At 42.1% G+C, this 19,727-nt stretch overlaps 1 protein-coding gene across 1 annotated transcript in view; it reads right to left on the reverse strand.

Annotated features, from left to right (window-relative positions):
- Positions 1 to 19,351, reverse strand: part of LOC132842545 (uncharacterized) — a 74,452-nt gene extending 55,101 nt beyond the window's left edge. The window contains exons 1-3 of the mRNA XM_060865271.1: positions 19,202 to 19,351; positions 18,886 to 19,015; positions 16,815 to 16,988 (exon numbers count right to left, since the gene is read on the reverse strand). Coding sequence (XP_060721254.1) covers positions 16,815 to 16,988; positions 18,886 to 19,015; positions 19,202 to 19,221 — 324 coding nt within the window. The 5' untranslated portion in view covers positions 19,222 to 19,351. The remainder of the gene's footprint in view (positions 1 to 16,814; positions 16,989 to 18,885; positions 19,016 to 19,201) is intronic.
- Between the last annotated feature and the right edge of the window lie 376 nt (positions 19,352 to 19,727).

Raw genomic sequence — 19,727 nt, forward strand, 5'->3', positions numbered from 1 at the left:
GCCGGAAGAAGGCACGCCAAACCCGAGAGGAGAATTGGGGCCCACGGTCCGAAACTATCTCCTCCGGGAGACCAAAGTTCCTGAATACGTGATGAAACAAGGCCTCGGCCGTCTCGAGGGCCGTGGGCAACCCCTTTAGAGGCACAAGTCGGCAGGCCTTAGAGAAGCAATCCACCGCTACCAGGATACACGTGTTTCCCCCCGACCGTGGCAAGTCGGTCACAAAGTCGATGCCTAGGTGTGACCAGGGGCGCTGAGGGACGGGGAGCGGCACCAACTTGCCGACGGGCAGGTGGCGAGGTACCTTGGCCATGGCGCAGGTGGAACACTCCTGGACGCAGCGGGTAACCTCTTCTGCCATCCTTGGCCACCAGTAGCGAGCCTGAAGGAGCTGGACCGTCCTCCTCTCTCCTGGGTGACCCGTGCCCGGTCCCTCATGGACCGACTGGATTAGCTCCCCGCGGCAGGATGTGGGAACAAAAACCCTTCCCTCAGGGCACCCTCTGGGGGCGGGCTCCCTGACGGAGGCCGCATGGATCTCGCTGTCCATGTCCCAGACAATAGGCCCCACGACGATCGAAGGAGGGAGAATGGGGTCCGGATGTCTGGGTTCCTCAGGCCCGAATATCCGGGACAGGGCGTCGGCCTTTCCGTTGAGCGCCCCAGCTCGGTAGGTGACTTGAAACTGGAACCGAGTGAAGAAGAGGGCCCAACGAGCCTGCCGGGCATTGAGTCTCCGGGCCTCCCGCAGATACTGAAGATTCTTGTGGTCTGTGATCACAGTGAATGGGTGCTCTGCTCCCTCCAACCAGTGCCTCCACTCGTCCAGGGCGAGCTTGATAGCCAGAAGCTCCCGGTTGCCGATGTCGTAGTTTGTGCTTGTGGGAGAAGAAAGCGCACGGGTGGAGCTGTGGTGGGGTGCCTGATTGCTGAGAGAGAGCAGCCCCCACCCCCGTCGAGGAGGCGTCCACCTCCACTACAAAGGGCTTCCGGGGGTCTGGATGACGCAACACGGGAGCGGAGCAAAAGCGCTGGCGGAGCTCCTCAAACGCCCCCTGGGCCTCCTTGGTCCACCTCAGGGTCCGCGCCTTACCCCTGAGGAGAGAAGTGAGGGGAGCGGTGATCAGGCTGTACCCCTGAATGAACCGACGGTAAAAGTTAGCGAAGCCCAAGAAGCGTTGGAGTTCCTTAATAGTCTCCGGAACGGGCCAGCTCTTCACTGCTTTAACTTTCCTGTCGTTCATCTGTATACCACGTGCGCTGATGACGTAGCCCAGAAACTGTACCTCCTTACAGTGAAACTCGCACTTGGAGAGGTTGAGGTAGAGCTGTTGGGAACGAAGTGCCCCTAGGACCTCACGGACGTGGTGATGGTGTTCCTCTAGGTTCCTTGAATATATCAGAATGTCATCGATGTAAACCATGACGAACCTTTGTAAGAAGGGTCGGAGCACCTCGTTCATGAACCCCTGGAACACAGCTGGGGCGATAGATAGGCCGTACGGCATGACCCGGTATTCGTAGTGTCCGGAGGGCGTTATGAAGGCGGTCTTCCACTCGTCCCCCTTCCTGATACGAACCAGGTTATACGCGCTCTGGAGATCCAGTTTAGAAAACACCCGTGCCTCTCGCAGGGCCTCCAGAGCTGCTGGGACCAGCGGGAGAGGGTAAGGGAGAGGGGAGATCTGGGCGTTGAGCTGTCGGTAATCGATGCAGGGACGTAGCCCCCCGTCCTTCTTTCCCACAAAGAAGAAGCTCGACGCAGCCGGGGAGGATGAGTTCATGATAAACCCCTGCCGGAGCGCCTGCTGGATGTACTCCTCCATGGCCTGATGTTCTGGAGCAGAAAGGGAATAGACTCGGCCCTTCGGCAGCTTAGCCCCGGGAAGCAGGTCGATTCAGCAGTCCCCGCGCCGGTGAGGGGGGAGACGAGTAGCTGCCTGGGCACTGAACACGTCCTTGAAGGCCTGGTACTCCGTGGGGATCTCTGCCTGCTGGGATGTCGTGGCTTCCTCCACCCTGGTGGCGCCTACCAGGGCTTTGGGGACCCTGGATGGAAGCGGAGAGAGGCAGTGTTCCCGGCAGTGGCTACTCCATTGCAGGATATCGCAGGGGTCCCAGGAGCATGCAGGGGCGTGTTGTTTCAGCCAGGGCCTACCCAGGATCACGCTGACAGTGGACTCGTCGAGCACCATGAACCTTATCTCCTCTCTATGGAACAGCCCCACGCATAGAGTCACTATGGGCGCACAGTACTTCACCCAGCCCCGACCTAGTGGGCGTCCCTGGATGGTCTGGACGGCTAAGTCCTGGGAACCCCTCTCCCGGGGGAGCTGCAAGCTGTTGAGGCAGGCTTGGGATATGAAGTTCCCTGCCGAACCTGAGTCCACCAGCGCATCCACAGAGAGAGAGAGAGAGGGAGTTAGAAGCGTCACCGGGAGTGTGGACAGAGTAGAAATGTCTGACGGAAACTCTACCGTACTCACCGCTGCCGGAGCATGACACGTGGGGCAACAGCCGCTGGAGTAGCCCGGGCTCCCACCATACCGGTCTTTGCCCGAAGCCCGGCGGCTATTTCCCCCCCACCGGGGAAGCCTCTGAGAACCCAGCTGCATGGGTTCGGCGTCAGCTGTGGCCGCCAGTCCAGGCTGTTCCCCCGAGGTGGGCGACCTGGGGAGGCATGCGGACAGTCGCTGGGAAAGTCCTAAGGATCTCCCAATGAAGTCCTCCAGGCCCGTAGCATCATCAAACACCGCCATGGCCTGTTTAATCTCGGGAGAGAGACCCCGCCGATATACTCCCAGTAGCGCCGCCTCGTTCCAGCCACTAGATGCCGCCAAGGTGCGGAAACGCAAGCTGTACGCCGTGATGTCATCCTTCCCCTGGCGCAAGCTAAGCAGCTGGTCCGCTGTGGATAGGACCCCGGAAGCGGCACTGAAAACCTCGTGAAGGTGTTCCGCGAAATGCTCGTATACCTCCATCATGGGGCTGTCAGAGTCCCACAAGGCCTGAGCCCAAGCTAGCGCTCTTCCGGACAGGAGCGAAATGAGGAACGCCACCTTGGAGCGCTCGGAAGGGAAGCGCTGAGGCTGCATCTCCATGTAGAGATTTACCTGGAGTAGGAAGCCGCGGCACGCTGACGCTTCTCCCGAAAAAGTTCCCGGGAGTGCCATGGGACTGCCGGTGACAGTGGGGGTTTCCGGACGAGCAGCGGTGGGGGGAAAGGCGGCTCGAAGGGCGGCGACCAGATCCCGAACCGGATCGGGGAGTGTGCTGGGCAGGTTCTCCATATTCCGGTAGGAAAAAATAATTTCCCTTTTTTTTTTTTTTTTTTTTTGTTAGGTCCGTTATTCTGTTACGCCAAACACAGAGGTGAAAGCCGAAGTGAAGGCAAACTGTTTTAATTCTACAAACACCTGGTGAGCAGAGATAAATATCCGGTGGTGCGCTAGAGAGCGCGGCCCACGAAGTCCGGAATAGAGTGCTAACGGCGTGTTGGAAGCACGCCGAACCATTGGTAATAACGGACGCTGGTTAGCGTGAGAGAGGGGATCTTATAGGGTTGGTGATGAGGTAGAAACGAGAGTCAGGTGTGTGTATTTAGTACGCCGGCGAGCCGCTCCGTGCGGGCGGGGCACGCATGGGAGAAGAGTCAGGTAGCTCCCTGACACACAGCAGCTGCAGCAGCCTGCCTCTATGCCAATATATCCTTGTGCTGCATAAATCGGCAACAAAGTTCCTTAGCTAGAAGACTCAGAAACAATCTTCTTTTGCCTGTCCACCCTGTGCATGCCTTGTACAAAATGTAGGCATTCACCTTCAAAATGTAGGCATTCAAATTGACTCGGGAGGACTTGAGGAGGAAAGTGTTTATTTTACGAACACATAGTTCAACGAAAATAGACAAAATTCATTTTACTTGCAAAGTTCATAATTTGGAACAATAATGATAAATTTCAGGCAAATATTTGGAAGGAAACCCAAGTTATGACACATTAAACTTTCCAGATGAGTCAAATAGACCCCAGGTCTGCACAAGGGTTACTGTATATAAATATCATATGTACTATGGCAATGACAAGCCTGTACATACAACTGTCTATTATATATGTGTTCATTTCTAATCATTGCCATTCTATTTACACTGTGGAGCTACTGTACTACAACAAATTTCTCATATGTGAAAACATACTTGGCAATAAAGACATTTCTGATTCTGATTCTTATCACATTTGTGTACAAACATACATTGGAGACTGAAGTGTTAGCAAGTTTTCATTTTATTCATGTCATTGTATTAGCAACTTCATTCTGTTTTCACGCAATTTTTTATAAATAAAACAGACTATATTGTATAGATATGGCAGGCATTTCTGAAGGTTTCCATGTCACACACAGAGGTTTGGCCTGCCTTGGATCTGAGCTACTCTGAGTGAACAAATGCAAATGTGCCAGGCCTCACAGGTGACGGGGGTGTTTGCACAACAAAAGCAGGAGGAGAAGAACTGTGAAAATCTCAACAGGGGGGAATCACACCTCAGGAACTTGACCAGAAAATAAAAAAGTCAGTAAATCTAGTGTTAAACCAAAGCCAAAGCATCCTCTGGAATTCATGTTTGGGGAGCAATATCCAGACTTGGACCAGGACCTATCGCAATCTTTGATGGGATTATGGATCGTACTTTCTTCGAAGACGCTATTATTAAAGAAACTGCTTCCACCACCGTTTTTTCCAGGACAATGATCCAAAGCACACTGCTGCAAGCAGAGTCATTGCCGCAGAGGGTATTAACTGGGTAAAGACTCTACCAGAATCCCCAGATATGAATCCCATTGAGATGGTGTGGCATGCTTTGAAAGATTATATTCGGAAAGAAGCAAAACCAACCTCAAAATCTGAGTTAATTGCTGCCATAGACAAATTCTGGTTTGAGGAACTTACAGAAAAGGCATGCAACAAGTACATCAACAGATTGTTTAAAGTTCTTCCAGTTGTAGAGAATAGTCATGGTGGACATACTGGAACGTAGCTGTACAGTATTTTTAATGCTTTAATAGTCTGTCTACTTGTATGACCATTTTCAACAAATAAAAGCTTTTTAATTATGTGTTATTTTTGTTGTATTTTGGTAGCCTATTAGATTAGATTACATGCCAGGAAAAAGCTTGTGCTTTGTATTAACCATTTTTTGATTACGTAAAACTTTCCATTTATTGCTGTAAATTTAAGTTGGTTATATCAACATATGTCAAATTAAGTTATGCAATTATAAACGTATGTATTATAAACATTCATCTGAAATACCGTTTAAGTTACGCAGGAAATAGCATTTAAACAAAGTAACTGCAATCACCCCACAACATGGTGAAAACAGGAAAAAAAACGGTTTTCTTTTGAATCCCTGAGAGGAGATCAATTAGTATTGGGGGTTGTGTCAGTGGTCTATCAAGGCTAAATGTTATGAAGCAGCTAAAATAAAGACTGTGGGGAGACATAAATAATGCATATTTTATTTTTTATAAAAAATGCATAATTTTTTTTTTAATAATTCATATTTTATTTTACACATGCACACATGGACATTTTTTTTTAATAAATGAATATATTACGAGTGTAGGGGCATCTGTATTCGGCCTGAACGTAATGAAACAGGCGTATTGTTTAAATGTATTGGACTGCATGAAGCTGTAGCGATTTTGGCTCGCAAAGCAAGGTAAATATTTATAAGTAATTATAACGTGTTATAGTGACTCCTAAATATTTTAACCTAAGTTGAAATTGACGGTAATGGTATTAACGTTACACTTATTTGGTGTAACCTTTATTAATTCTATGAAGGCAGTATCTTCCTGGCCAAGAAAGACGCACTTCCCTTTTACTTTATACCGAAATTCAAATTAAATTAACTTAATAGAGCATGTAGTTCAGACCAGATGTTGCAGGTACCTTAAGTTTGTGAGCGATACTCAGAGATAATCACTTGTGGAACAAAAATATGGCGTTTAATGAATGAGACAAACACAACATAAAGCTAACTACACAAATTGTCAGGACTCAGCCCGGACTCTGGCCATGTGCCTTTTGTTTGTTCTTCTGTCACATGTCTGCCCTGCCTTCGTCTGCTGCTCCCTGTCTGCACACCTGTCCCTCATGTGTCTTGATTGTTAGTAGTATTGCCTGGTGCAGCGCGGAATCTACTGTTGTTTTGTTCTGTTGTCCTGTTGTCAGTCTGCGTTATGTCTCGTGTCTTTTGGTTATTAAACCCCGTTTGTGTCTGTCTATCCTGCATCTGGGTCCCTTTTATCCTGTGGCATGGGGTTATCTGGTCCTTGTGTAGGCTCCAGACATTCTTAAGCCAGGTGTGTGTGTGACTCTGTGGAATGTAGCCCTCAATAAAATTGTAAACTGGGAATCTAAATGACCTGTACCAGACGCTACATATCCCCCCTTTTGGGTGCCGAAGTTTCTGATGAAGGGAAACTTCGTTATCCAACAGTTGTGAAGGTCGGCTGGTAGGTAGATTATGATGGTCGAAAGGCAGGTGAAAGGTGGTGGACGGGTAATGTTGACTCTTAGTTTCCCTCAGCCCTGGGTTCCTCAGGCATGGGGTTGAGTTTGTGAGACTTATCGTTGATTCTGTTTGGGTCTCCCTTCTCCAGTGGTTACGGTTGAACGCGCGGGGAAGAGCAGCTGTGCACCTGGTCATGGATCTTTGTACTCCATTGATTCTTTTCAACAGAAGTAGGGCGAGGCCGAGGCTCAGTGCATACCCGATGACTGTGGAGATGCAGAGTGCTGTGTCAGTGGCAATCCAGGCTCAGGCGACGAGGAAGTTAGTTGGGATTGGCAGCCGGGACAATGCTTGGAGGGCCATGTCGACTGGGGTGACGTCGATCATTTGCCTCCCCCCCTTTGCTTGGTATAGGCTTTTCGGCTAAGTCTCGAAGCTTCTCGAGGTTTCTTGAAAAGTCTCCCACCCTGGGGAGGTCTTGAGTCGGGATTTCTCACCCCCCTTTTGAAATGTTGATTCTTGTTTTGGGGGTATGAGTCCACTGGTTAAGGGAAATTCCACGTTGGGTATTTCCTTTTCAGGGTCACCTTGTAGATGCCTTTCGTATGCCTTAGCTTTGGCAACTCTATCCTTAAGTTCAGTCTCTGCTCTTTATCAAAAGGGCCTTGGCTTGTCGGAGTTCCTCCTGAGTGTCCTTTTCATCTGCTGTTTCTCGTTGGCTCTGAGTCTCTGCCTGGACTGGGTCTAGTTGGTCATGAGCCTGTGCCAGATTCCTATGAACCTCCTCAGCTTGGATCTGGAATGACAACGATTCCTGTTGCAGATTCCTGTGGTGAGAATTTTTTTCTTCATCCATTTTTGCCCGGGCGATGAGGTGGTAGGTCAGTAATCCGAGGATCTTGGCCAGCTCCTTGTGGCTATAGTCCTGTGTAGGATTATGGGACATCACCGCACTCAGGTGGTCATCAAGCTGTTCCCGGCTCAGGTGTTGCAGATCAACAGCAGTGTCAGGTAGAAGGATACCCGTCATGGCGTTCAACCAGGTTTCTAGCTGATCCCGATGTGTCTCAGGGCTGGAGGGTCTGGACATGCTGGCTCACTGGCGAAGAGAGACTGAGACAAGGGCCAATGCAAGTTCTTACAATATTGGAGGCCTACGCTAATGGGCGAGAACGTGCTGTCCACTCAATTTGCCTAATGGATCATCTAAAGATTTGGCTACTTTAAATTGCTAAGTTTTCTGTGATGATTTCCCAGTGAGGCCTTACGCCTCAACTAAATAGAATGAACATAGACAGATCAACTCACAACACAAAGGTGATAGAGCAGGACGAGGCCTGGAAGAGGGAGAGTTACAAAGTTGAACCTAAATAGCTGAACTGAATTTTAAAATTTGCTTCACCCTCTGTTTAAAGTTTAATTTAAAATAAGTGAGGGGAAGTGGGAAGAAAATAAATGAGAATGGAGAAAAGAGAGAGATGCAAATAATGATAATAATAATAATAAAAACAAACAAAAGCGGATAACAAAAAGTCAAAAATAAAAATTCAGAAAAAAGGTTACTACTAATAGTAATAAAACAAAACATGACCAAACAAAAACAACAAAATTGATAATAATAGTAGTAATGAATAATAAAAGGGAAACAAATAAAAACAAAATTAAAAATAAGAATAACCAAACAATAATAAACGAAGATACTAAAATAAGATGAAATAAAATTGAAGGAACAAACCACAAAAACCAGGTGGCAGAGAGAGAGAGAGAGAGAGAGAGAGAGAGAGAGAGAGAGAGTCAGTTCACACACACTGAAGTTAGGGGTTAGAAGTGGGGGCACTTGTAAAGGTACTAGTTACTTAACAAACTGTCCCCTGGTGTTTATCTGAAAGTGTGGTGCCCTAAATCACTTCACTAGTGGGTGTGATTGATAACGTTTGGGGTAAGATTTTTCTCGACCCTACGTGTCATGCGACCTTATTTCGACTGGTTCAAATTAAGGAAGCAGGCTTCATTCACTACCTCTATAAAATTGTAAGACTGAGAGGACGAAGCTTAATAATAAAGATACAATAGAAGTAGTATATAGTCAACAGGTTTCCTTCGCTATTGATATGTAAGATTAGGTCTTAAGAGTTAGCTGATAAGAGTTACACTACTCAAATCACAGTTTAACAACTGAGGGAAGGTTTCTCCTTTCCACAAATTCAACAGTTTGTGCCACTCAACGGCACACAGTGGGTGGGTCAGGTTTTCTTCGCTGACCCCCAAATAAATAAATAAACAAAGAACAGGGTTTCTTCGCTGTTCTTATTCGTTACTTGATCAAGGTTTGGGACTCCTTTTACATGCCAATCAACAACTGGTCAGTAGTATCTTTATGATTGGGTTTGCATTAGGCACGCATCAGTTAGCTACTCTGATGGTTAAACCTAACGGAGTGCTATCGTCTAGTTGAACGAAGTTGGAACACGCAATGACTTCAACAGCGATACAATTACAAGGCCTTAAAAGACGATAAGAGGAACATGCTCAAATCAATCTTTAATCAAACTATGGGAGATTTCTTTGTCCCCACAGCTGATTTTGATATTAAAATGTGCAGTAAAGAGATTTCTTCGTCTTTACGAGGGATTTTTAATATTATGACTGCAGTTTAAATTCTTCTCTTTTCTTTTCTTTTTTTTCCCGATTAATTGTGACTCATAAATAAAAATAAAAAATAAATAAATAAATAAAATCAAATAGCGATCACTGAAGCGGAGTCTACGTTGCGACCTATCTCACCACAAGCGCACAGTAAATCAACACAAGTAAATTGACGCTGAGTTAGCTCACAAAGCAAAGTTTGAACAACATGCCCGCATTCTCCACCATTATATGTAGCGATTTTGGCTCGCGAAGCAAGGTAAATATTTATAAGTAATTATAACGTGTTATAGTGACTCATAAATATTTTAACCTAAGTTGAAATTGACGGTAATGGAATTAACGTTACACTTATTTGGTCTGTTCGTCCGGCGAACAGGCCGTGTAACCTTTATTAATTCTATGAAGGCGGTATCTTCCTGGCCGAGAAAGACGCACTTCCCTTTTACTTTATACCGTAATTTAAATTAAATTAACTTAATAGAGCATGTAGTTCAGACCAGATGTTGCAGGTACCTTAAGTTTGTGAGCGATACTCAGAGATAATCACTTGTGGAACAAAAATATGGCATTTAATGAATGAGACAAACACAACATAAAACTAACTACACAAACAAACAAAAGAAGTAGAGAAAACAAAGATGAAAATAAAACACACAAAAGGAATTGAAATTGGAGAAAGGGAGGAAGAGACTGAAAAAGAAGAAATTAGAAAGGAAGGAAAGGAATGGCAAGCTTAGACTTCAAAATTAATCACACCCTAACTGGGAAATCGTCACCGGAAACTTAAATTCACCTTAAGACAATAGAAGGTTCATACTTAAAATACGCATCTAAATTGGTTGGTAAAGGAAACGGTTACTTGCATTGGCTTGCTGCACAAGAGTCTGGATGCACCAGAGAAATCTCTGAAGAGTCAGTTAGGGTGGGGTCAGATGTTCTTCCAAGTTCTCCTGAAGATCAGAGCAGTTGTTGTTATTGGAAGTGAAGCTTGCTGGAAGTTCCTTGAAGGAAAATGGAGTCGTCTCCAAGCTGTTCCAAAAGTCTGACCACGGATTGGTGGTGTTTGTGACAATTTAAAGGTCCCGAACTCCACCCATCTTTGGGGAGATGGCCAATACTAAGGCCCGGATTTCGGAGGGAAAAACTCCCTTTGTTTCAGGTGTCTGTGGGCGTAGTTTAGCTATAAAACTTTTAGATGACTTCAAAGTTTTATCCAAGGTGTATTAAGACGGTATAATGCCTTTCGTGCTCAAATAAAATACACCATTGTTTGAAAAATGAGTAACCGATAATTTTGTGGTCATTTGGATACTAAACATGAAGGGGAATGATGGTATAAAGGCAGCGGTACATTACATACACAGATCAGTAATCAAAGTGTAACTGATGTTACTACGATATTGTGTTCTGATAAAGGAGAAAGAAACAAAAATGAAACACAAAACAAAATGCATTTGCATTAGGGAAGTGAAAAACAGATAATTTGTATACATCCTGACATCAGACCTTAAAAGGACATACAGCATTAGAACAGGTATACATTAACATGCCAGGGTCGGTAATTAAAGTATAACTGATGTTAATAAAGTGTTGTGTTCTGATACCTAAATAAAATACACCCTTGTCAAGCCTTAACAGAAGAAACACATTACAACAGGGTTACAAGAATAAGAATCTTAGAGTATCATTAGAATTGGGGAAGAGATACATACGAGTATGGCTTAATGCCGTGGGATGTGGGGCATCTTATTCACTCGTTTTATTAGTAGAAGGAATGTCCCATTGTGTTGTATGTGTGTGTGTTCTGGTTGAGGGCCCCTATGAGTTTGATCAGAGAAGCGGCATGGGGTTATCTGGTCTTTGTGTAGGCTCCAGACATTCTGGAGCCAGGTGTGTGTGTGACACTGTGGAATGTAGCCCTCAATAAAATTGTAAACTGGGAATCTAAATGACCTGTACCAGACGCTACACAGCACTGCGCAGACAAATCAATCTATGACATCAAAGTTCCATGAGAGCCATTCAAAAGCTTATCACTCTCGCGTTACATTGATCTCATGTCTCAATCGATCTGCACCGCGCAGGTTGCTAATCTCTCTATTGTGATATGCCTCAATGGCAAATAATCAGATAAAAATGCTAAATTAGTACATAACTACATAAGAACAACCTCTATATTGCGATATGCTCAATGCAAATAATCAGACTAAAAATCATGTGTTAAACAGTTTTTATTGTTTAGAGAACATGAACTGGAGCTTATTTTTAATTAAAAAAAAATACCTCAGCATCACATATTGTATTTAGATAACATTGTATTTTATAAAATATATAAATAATGACTTAAACACAATATAGAAAAGTAAAACAGATATTTATTGACTGATAACACTTTACAGATCTTACAACACACACTAAAAAAAATGATTCATTCAATTTACTCAATTTTTAAGGTAAGTGGTCGCAATCAATTTATTTAAGCTACATTTAAACAAAAAAAATATAAAAACATTTTTTAAACAAATTTTGTTTAAATGTAGCTTAAATAAATTAAATAAATTAGCTTGTTCATATATAATAAGAATAACAAAATGATACATTTATATTGCACTCAAAATGCTTTAGATATGGAATGAGGGATTTCATTCAGGATGAGCTGTTTGCCATATCCTCTACTACACCATAATATATAAAAAACAAACCACTAATTACACCAAATAACACTCTTTATTCAGATTTAAAAGCAATTTGGAAATACAAAACAAACTATTTGCTGCAATACTGATAAACTATCGCTAATAACCCCAAAGTTGGCACCAAGATCTCAATTGTTTTTACCATCAACAAACCAACAGAAGCATTTTTTCTGTAACACACCGCACGTCGCCTGAGGAAATCCAAAGTTGCATCGAGCGGTACCAAAAAGCCAGCCGTGACAGCGGAGATAGTCGCACGACTCAGTTATACTGTCAGGACTCTGCCCGGACTTTGGCCATGTGCCTTTTTGTTTATGTTCTGTGTTCACGTGTCTGCCCCGCCCTTGTCTTTTCCTCCCCGCCTCTGCACACCCTCATGTCTGATTAATTATTTGTACTATTTAGTTGAGCCGTGTTGCCTTGAGCAGCCCGGAATCCTCTGTTGTCTTTTGTTGTAGTCCTGTCGCTAGTCTGTTCTACGTTCGGTGTTTTTGTTATTAAATCCTTGTTTTCGTTTAGCTGTCCTGCATTTGGGTCTGTTTTTACCCCCGCGTCACTGACAGAAGGATTCCGCCAGACCAGGACCCAGCAGGAAGCATGTATATCGAGAAAAGCAGAGGTCCTAGAACTGATCCTTGAGGGACCCCGTAATTAACTGGTAGTAAACTGGAGGATTCACCATTCAATTCTACAAAATGGTATCGGTCAGATAGGTAGGATTTAAACCAACTTAAAGCTTGTCCATGAATACCTGTGTAATTTTATAAGCAATCTAAAAGAATGTTGTGATCTATAGTGTCGAATGCAGCACTAAGGTCAAGTAGAACTAATAGCAACATACAGTCTTGGTCCGAAGCTAAGAACAAGTCATTTGTGACTTTCACAAGTGCAGTTTCTTTGCTATGATGGGGCCTGAAACCTGACTGGTACTCTTCGAGGATATTGTTCTCCTGTAAGAAGGAGCTCAGTTGAACAGACACAACCTTTTCAAGTATTTTAGACATAAAAGAAAGATGTGAAATAGGTCTGTAATTTGATAGTTCATTTGGATCTAAGTTAGGTTTTTGATGAGTGGCCTAATGACTGCCAACTTGAAAGACTTAGAGAAGTAACCTAAAGATAGTGAGGAGTTAATAATATTATGGGAAGTATTATGTGTATGCCTGACTAAAGAGATAAGATTTTAATCTGCATCTAAACTGGGAAATTGTGTCTGAGCCCCGAACACTATCAGAAAGTCTATTTCAAAGTTTTGGAGCTAATTATGAAAATGCTCTACCACCTATAGAAGACTTTGATATTCTGGGACCTACCAGAAGTCCTGATTTCTGTGATCTCAGAGAGCATGTCAGATTGTAGCATGTTAGAAGACTAGTTAGATACATGGGAGCTAGATTAGCTTAATGGTTTAGCTCCCATGTATCTAACTAGTCTTCTAACTAAGATGACACAGACATGAGGGCTTCCTGGGATGTAAAGCGTCCTACCACTCCACAGTCTGCAAACTTGAGCAACTTGCACGGGTCATTTACCACTTTAACCAGTGCTGTCTCTGTGCTACGATGAGGCCTAAATCCTGACTGGTATATTTCATGAATATTATTCCTATGTAGGTCTGAACATAACTGCTGAGCTACAACCTTTTCTAGGATGTTGGAGATAAAGGGGAATTTTTTTTGGCCTATAGTTGGACAGCTGGCTTGGGTCGAAGTCAGGTTTTTTAATCAAAGGTTTGATAACTGCTAGCTTAAAAGATTTTGGCACATAACCAGTGGTAAGGGAAGAATTTATTATTTTTAGAATGGGTTGGATGTTGTGGGATAACAGACCCAAATGCAGGATAGCAAAATAAACGGGGTTTAATGACAAAAAGACACGAAACATAACACAGACTGACAACAGGACAAAACAAAAGTAGATTCCGTGCTGCACCAGGCAATGCGGCTTAACTAAATACTACTAATAATCAAGACACATGAGGGACAGGTGTGCAGAAGCAGGCAGGAATGTGACAGAAAAACAAACAAAAGGCACATGGCCAGAGTCCGGGCTGAGTCCTGACAGATGTTTACTGGTAATATCTGTTTAATGAAACATGTGCATAAGGGATCCATTATGCAGGTTGATAATTGTGAAGAAGAAATCAGTGAAAATAAGTCAGTCTGTTGAAGGATAAAATGGATGATAATTCTGGGAGACTGTTGGTAAATCTCTCTGCAGTAGTACTGCAAATGTACAGTATGTTTAACACAGTAATGTGGCAAATTGCAAATATCGTTTCCACACACAATTATCGCAAAGCACAATTTAAATGAAATGAGATAATGGTCAGAGAAAGCTTCTGGTGGAGGGACTACGACTATATTTTCTATATTTAATCCGAGGGTTAGAACGCGATCAAGAGTGTGACCTCCATTATGAGTGGGTCCTATTACATTCTGGTTAACCTCTACTGTATCTAAGATGGAAACAAATGCTGTTCTCAGAGGATCTTCTAACTTATCAAAATAAATATTAAAGTTTCCAACAATTACTGCTTTGTCTAAAGAAACAACTAGGTTTGAAATGAAATATTCAAATTCACAGAGGAATTCAGAATATGGTCCAGGAGGTCTGTAAATAACAATTAGAGGAACTGACTCAGTAGACTTATTTTTTGTGGCTACATATCTTATGTTAGTATGAAGAACTTTGAATGAGTTAAACATGTGCCTAGATTCTTGCTTTGATGCCGAGCTTATCATCATGAATAACTGCGCGACCTCCTATTTTATTGTTTAGCTCAGGACTCACAGACGGTCGGATTAGCCTGCCTGTCTGCTCTCTGGCCCTGGCTCCGGATTGTCACAGATTAACTAGTCCTGTTATTAAACTATGTGCTATGCTGCAAGAAATGAGAACAGCAACTTCCCGAGTGGGATGGACACCGTCCCGTCCTAACAGGCAAGCCTTGTCCTCAAAAGTGCTCCAATTATCTATGAAGCCCACATTGCTTTTGGAGCACCACCTGGCTATCCAGCAAATTAGCGACCATATCCTGCTGTATGCTACCCCCGGCCCGAGACTCAAACCCACAACCTTAGGGTTAGGAGTCAGACTCTCTAACCATTAGGCCACGACTTCCCCAAAATGATGGAGAAAGAATTAATAAACATGCTGAAGCTCACACACTGAACAAGCTGAATGTTTGCCATAATCAATGATTACGTACCTTTGACTTGAATCAGTTTGGAATAGTAAAAAGACCCGAAGAGCGTTTCCTCCTCTATATGTTTGAAAACAGGAAACAAACAAGCGTCTCCCGAAGAAGAATAAAATTAACTGTGATAGAAACATAAAAAATGTAATAAAAGAAAGTGACAACGTAAAATATTAACCAAAAATGAGACAATAAAAAACAGGAACATTTCGAAATGCTGAGACAGGCACAAAAACTCGCGACAAACGATTCAAACACAGGAAGTGACGTCAGATTAATAATGCAGATCAATAACATTCTACTTTTCCACTTATGGCATTTGGCCGAAGACTCTATCAGAAGACTCTATCAACACGTCCTGATACTGATTCACTGGGGTCAAGCATTAAAAGTGTATGGATTCACTGCTTTATGAATGTTTCGATCTTGTGCATCTTCAGTGAATTAGAAACTTTAACACATCTGTTTTCTGAATGTAAACATATTTATTCCTTAAACTTCTGTATCAAACTCTATACTTGCCCTTCACTTAAATATGCTATTGGCTATTTCTGTACTGCAGAACATTGTCAGGAACCTGTAATTATTATTTAGACTCTTATTGTGAAATACTTCATACGTAATACGAATCATATTAAACAGTAAAACTGCTGCTAAATGTAACAAAATAAATCATATCACCTTTTATTAAACATTTTAAAGCAGAAGTTTAATAATAACACACTTTATAGGAAAGAATAGAATAATATCCAGTCTATTATTTTAGAATAATATTTAAAAATATTCATGGTCATGATCTAATCTCCAAACTTTCCTTAAATATCTGAGATTTTTAGTTTGTTTTTAACAATTGCTCTTTTATAACAGGAAAAAATGCTTTTTTAATCAGACACAGACAGGAGAGCAAATATTAATCATGTTTAGATTTTATTTATTGGAGTTCACTCTTATTAATTTTTTATCAAAATGTATGAATCTATTTAAAATAACAGTCAGAGAGGATCAAACAGATTCAGATTCAACTCTACAGAATCTCAGAGCTTCAGGATCCTTCAGATAGACACTAATCATAGACCCTCAGGATATTATAATTATCATTCATGTGTTGATTAAAAAAAGCTGTCATCCTTTCTTTAATCTCGTGGTCACTAGAAACCCCTCCAGTGATGGTGGTCTGCTCAGACACACCTTCTTGGTCTTGCAGGAGATTACTGATGGCCTCAGTCTCAGCACAGTTACCAGGTTCATTTAGACCGTCTGTGTGTCCAGGAAGCGAATAGAGCTGATTGCAGCGTCCGCAGGGTGGTTTCACCTTGCTCATGTCCTTCACATCAAACGCTTCACACCTCACTGTAGCTGGGAGTTGTATTGTGCGTGGTGTTCCAGTGTCTTGCGGAAACATGGACATCACGGCAGAGGAGACTTTGCAATCCCACACATTCAGACAAGACACAGAAGTCATGATCTCTCTCTCTCTCTGTCACTCTCACAGGACAGAGACACGCCATAGTATCTGTGTTTATTATACTCACAGATACATATGACACTGGAAATCAGTGGGTATCTGTCACCTGATTTTTTACAATCACCTAATAATCCAGACAGATCTTTTCATTTTCATGGCTGTAACACTGTGAACTGAGAGGAAAACACACACATTACAAACTGCACAGAACACTTGAAGGTAATAAAAGTTCAAATAAAACTTCATTAAACAAAACAAATGTATTTAAAGTTATGAATAATCTGTTTGCTAACCAGTTGCAGAAAGTAGGAGAAAGGTGTTCGCTGAGCCACGTGAGTTTGGAAAAGATCAAATGGCCTTGGGAAATCTTCTTTGATTTTGTCTAACTTCTGGACATGTGGAAAGATGTATTCTGGGCAGTAGACTGTATTATGGATGTTACCTAAGAACAGGATGCTGTGTAGCATCTTGAGGAAAAATAAAAGAATATTATTGAATATTATGAGAGTTAAAGCAGTGATAAGAAGCAGTTTGGATGAGTGTTACATTCTCCACTGTGTAAATGTGAGCTAACAGACACTCTTCTGTCTGACAGTGAAGTAAAGTGACACCATGGCAGTGAGTCACCACAGAAAATTAATATGGTACTGAAGCATGAAAGTGTTGTTTAGATTTATTTGTTTGTTTTTAGTAAAATATGCAGTCAGCAAAATGCAGCCTGGAGCTTATGGTTTTATCAGACGTATTATTACAACTTTATATCATGCTGCTGTTTAATTGTGGGTTCTGGTTGTTGATGGTTATGATGTGTGTGTGTGTGTGTGTGTGTGTGTGTGTGTGTGTGTGTGTGTGTGTGTGTGTGTGTGTGTGTATGATGTAGTGAAGGAGTCTTCAGTGTTAGTGATGTGAGTTTACATTTCTTTACACTTTCTCACTAACACGACAAGATGAGATTTTTCCAGTGTTGTAATGTAACGGAGTATAAATACTTCGTTGCTGTACTTAAGTAGAAATGTCACGTATCTGTACTTTACTTCGCTATTTAAATTTATGTCAACTTTCACTTTTACTCCACTACATTTCCCAGATAAAATATAGACTTTTACTCCGTTATATTTCCACTAAACATCTTCGTTACTCGTTACTACAAAATAAAATCAGAAGAAATGTGTGCGACTGCAATAAGGGAGGTTTGGTGAATCACTGCTCCTAGATTACATTACGCTCCGCACGCTGTACGGAGAAGCCCAGGGACGCGCAGCGTGCACGCGCAGTCAGAGCTGGAGGCGCAGCGTGCACGCGCAGTCAGAGCTGGAGGCGTTTATCTGTAACGTTAATCGGCTGAAAGCCGCAAAGAGGCAACCAAAAGCAGTGAAATGTCACTATTCTTATTACCAGAGTTGTAGCACAAACAAAATATTAATGCAAACAATCCATTCATTATTAAATAAAAATAACATTTATTGATTTGGTCTTTGTCTTGTGAATATTAGTTTATTAATGACTGCATTCATTGGACACACTGTTTGTAGAGAATGCACACATACATGAACTGATCTGATTCAAGACCGACATCATTACATCATGCATAAAATTTTGGTGTCCACTTTTGCCATTTAATAATACCATAACTTTTGTCTTACTATGTAGTCATATAATATATAATATAAAACTCTTCTTGTTTTAAATTCTCACTAAGGGGTAAGCCACCTAAAGATGAAATCCTAGAACCGCCCCTGATCTTATGCCTACCGAAAATCACTGAAATTTTACTTTTTACTTTTACTTCAAATACTTAAGTACATTAAATATCAGAAAATGACTTTTGATACTTAAGTACAGTAAATATCAGATACTTTAAGACTTTTACTTGAGTAATATTCTAAAAGGTAACTTTCACTTCTACCAAAGTCTTTTTCTAGTACGATACTTGTACTTTTGCTCAAGTATTGCTTTCTAGTACTAGTGTTTTCTTTATACAACACTGGATTTTTCTCATGAACTTGAAGAGAGAATAAAGAGAAACTGCTGATTATGAACACAAAACACGACAGGAAATTGTTTAATAAACATTAAAAGTAGGTAAAAACAGATTAAAGAATGTGACGTGTCACTTGTTAATAAAATGAATTCTTCTTCAAATTGCTGTGATGGTAATAAAATTTAAGGTAGTAATGCTAACTCTGCTTCAACAGGAATTGGAGCTGAAATAGGCAGAACGAATGTGTGTAAATTGTGTTAGTGATCATTTTACCTCACAGTCAAGAGGCATAATCAATATTACAGCTTTAAGATCATCAGCACAAAGTAGACACTGAGGTTAAAAGCCCAATTAAACCAGTATGTTAATGCAGTTCCACTCACCTCTTCCAGTATCAGCTTGGCATCACTCCGTAAGTCTCCCTGTTCCTGGGCACTGACTATATCATTGGCTTTGTTAAAGAGGAGGACTGCATTTCTTGCGAAAGCTGAATTACTGAGGAATTCCTTTGCCCTGTTGTAAATCACAGATTAATATGATGACAGTTTTCTACTCACACATGAACACAGTGCAAGATCAATAAACACAGCAGAAATCACTGAGAAACACTAAATGAACATGAGCTCACAGACACTTCAGTTTTAATCTCAATTCATCTCTTCAGCTAAAAATAAAACAATGAAAATGAAAGTAGCTCACCTTTCTTCTTTGCTTCCCATTGGGTTTGTGGAGAACTAAAGGAAATTGTCACAAAACACGTTACACAAATGTCACTGTGCAGTGCAGCTTCAATTATTGTGATAAAGTAAAGTAGTGGCCTGTTTCTCATAGCACATTAGACAGGAAACACTACCACATACATACAAAGGGTGTTTGTGTATACGTGTGCATGCATGCATGTGTGTGTGTGTTTGTGTGAGGGTGTGTTTGTGTGTGTGTGTTTGTGTGAGGGTGTGTGTGTGTGTGTGTTTGTGTTTGTGTGAGGGTGTGCACACACACATGCACTTCTTTCCTTATCTTTTGCATTTAAAAAAAAAAACAACAAAAAAAAAACCTTTGACACTTTTTCATTGTAACTGAACAAATGTTTTTAACTCAGGGTATCTTAAGTATGTAAACTAGTGTGCCAGCATTAATGATTCAAGATTCAAGATTTTTATTTGTCACATTCAATGCTAGAGATTTAAGCACTTATGTACGTCGCTCTGGATAAGGGCGTCTGCCA

The sequence above is a fragment of the Tachysurus vachellii genome, chromosome 3 (genome assembly GCF_030014155.1).
Source record: "Tachysurus vachellii isolate PV-2020 chromosome 3, HZAU_Pvac_v1, whole genome shotgun sequence".
NCBI lineage: Eukaryota > Metazoa > Chordata > Actinopteri > Siluriformes > Bagridae > Tachysurus > Tachysurus vachellii.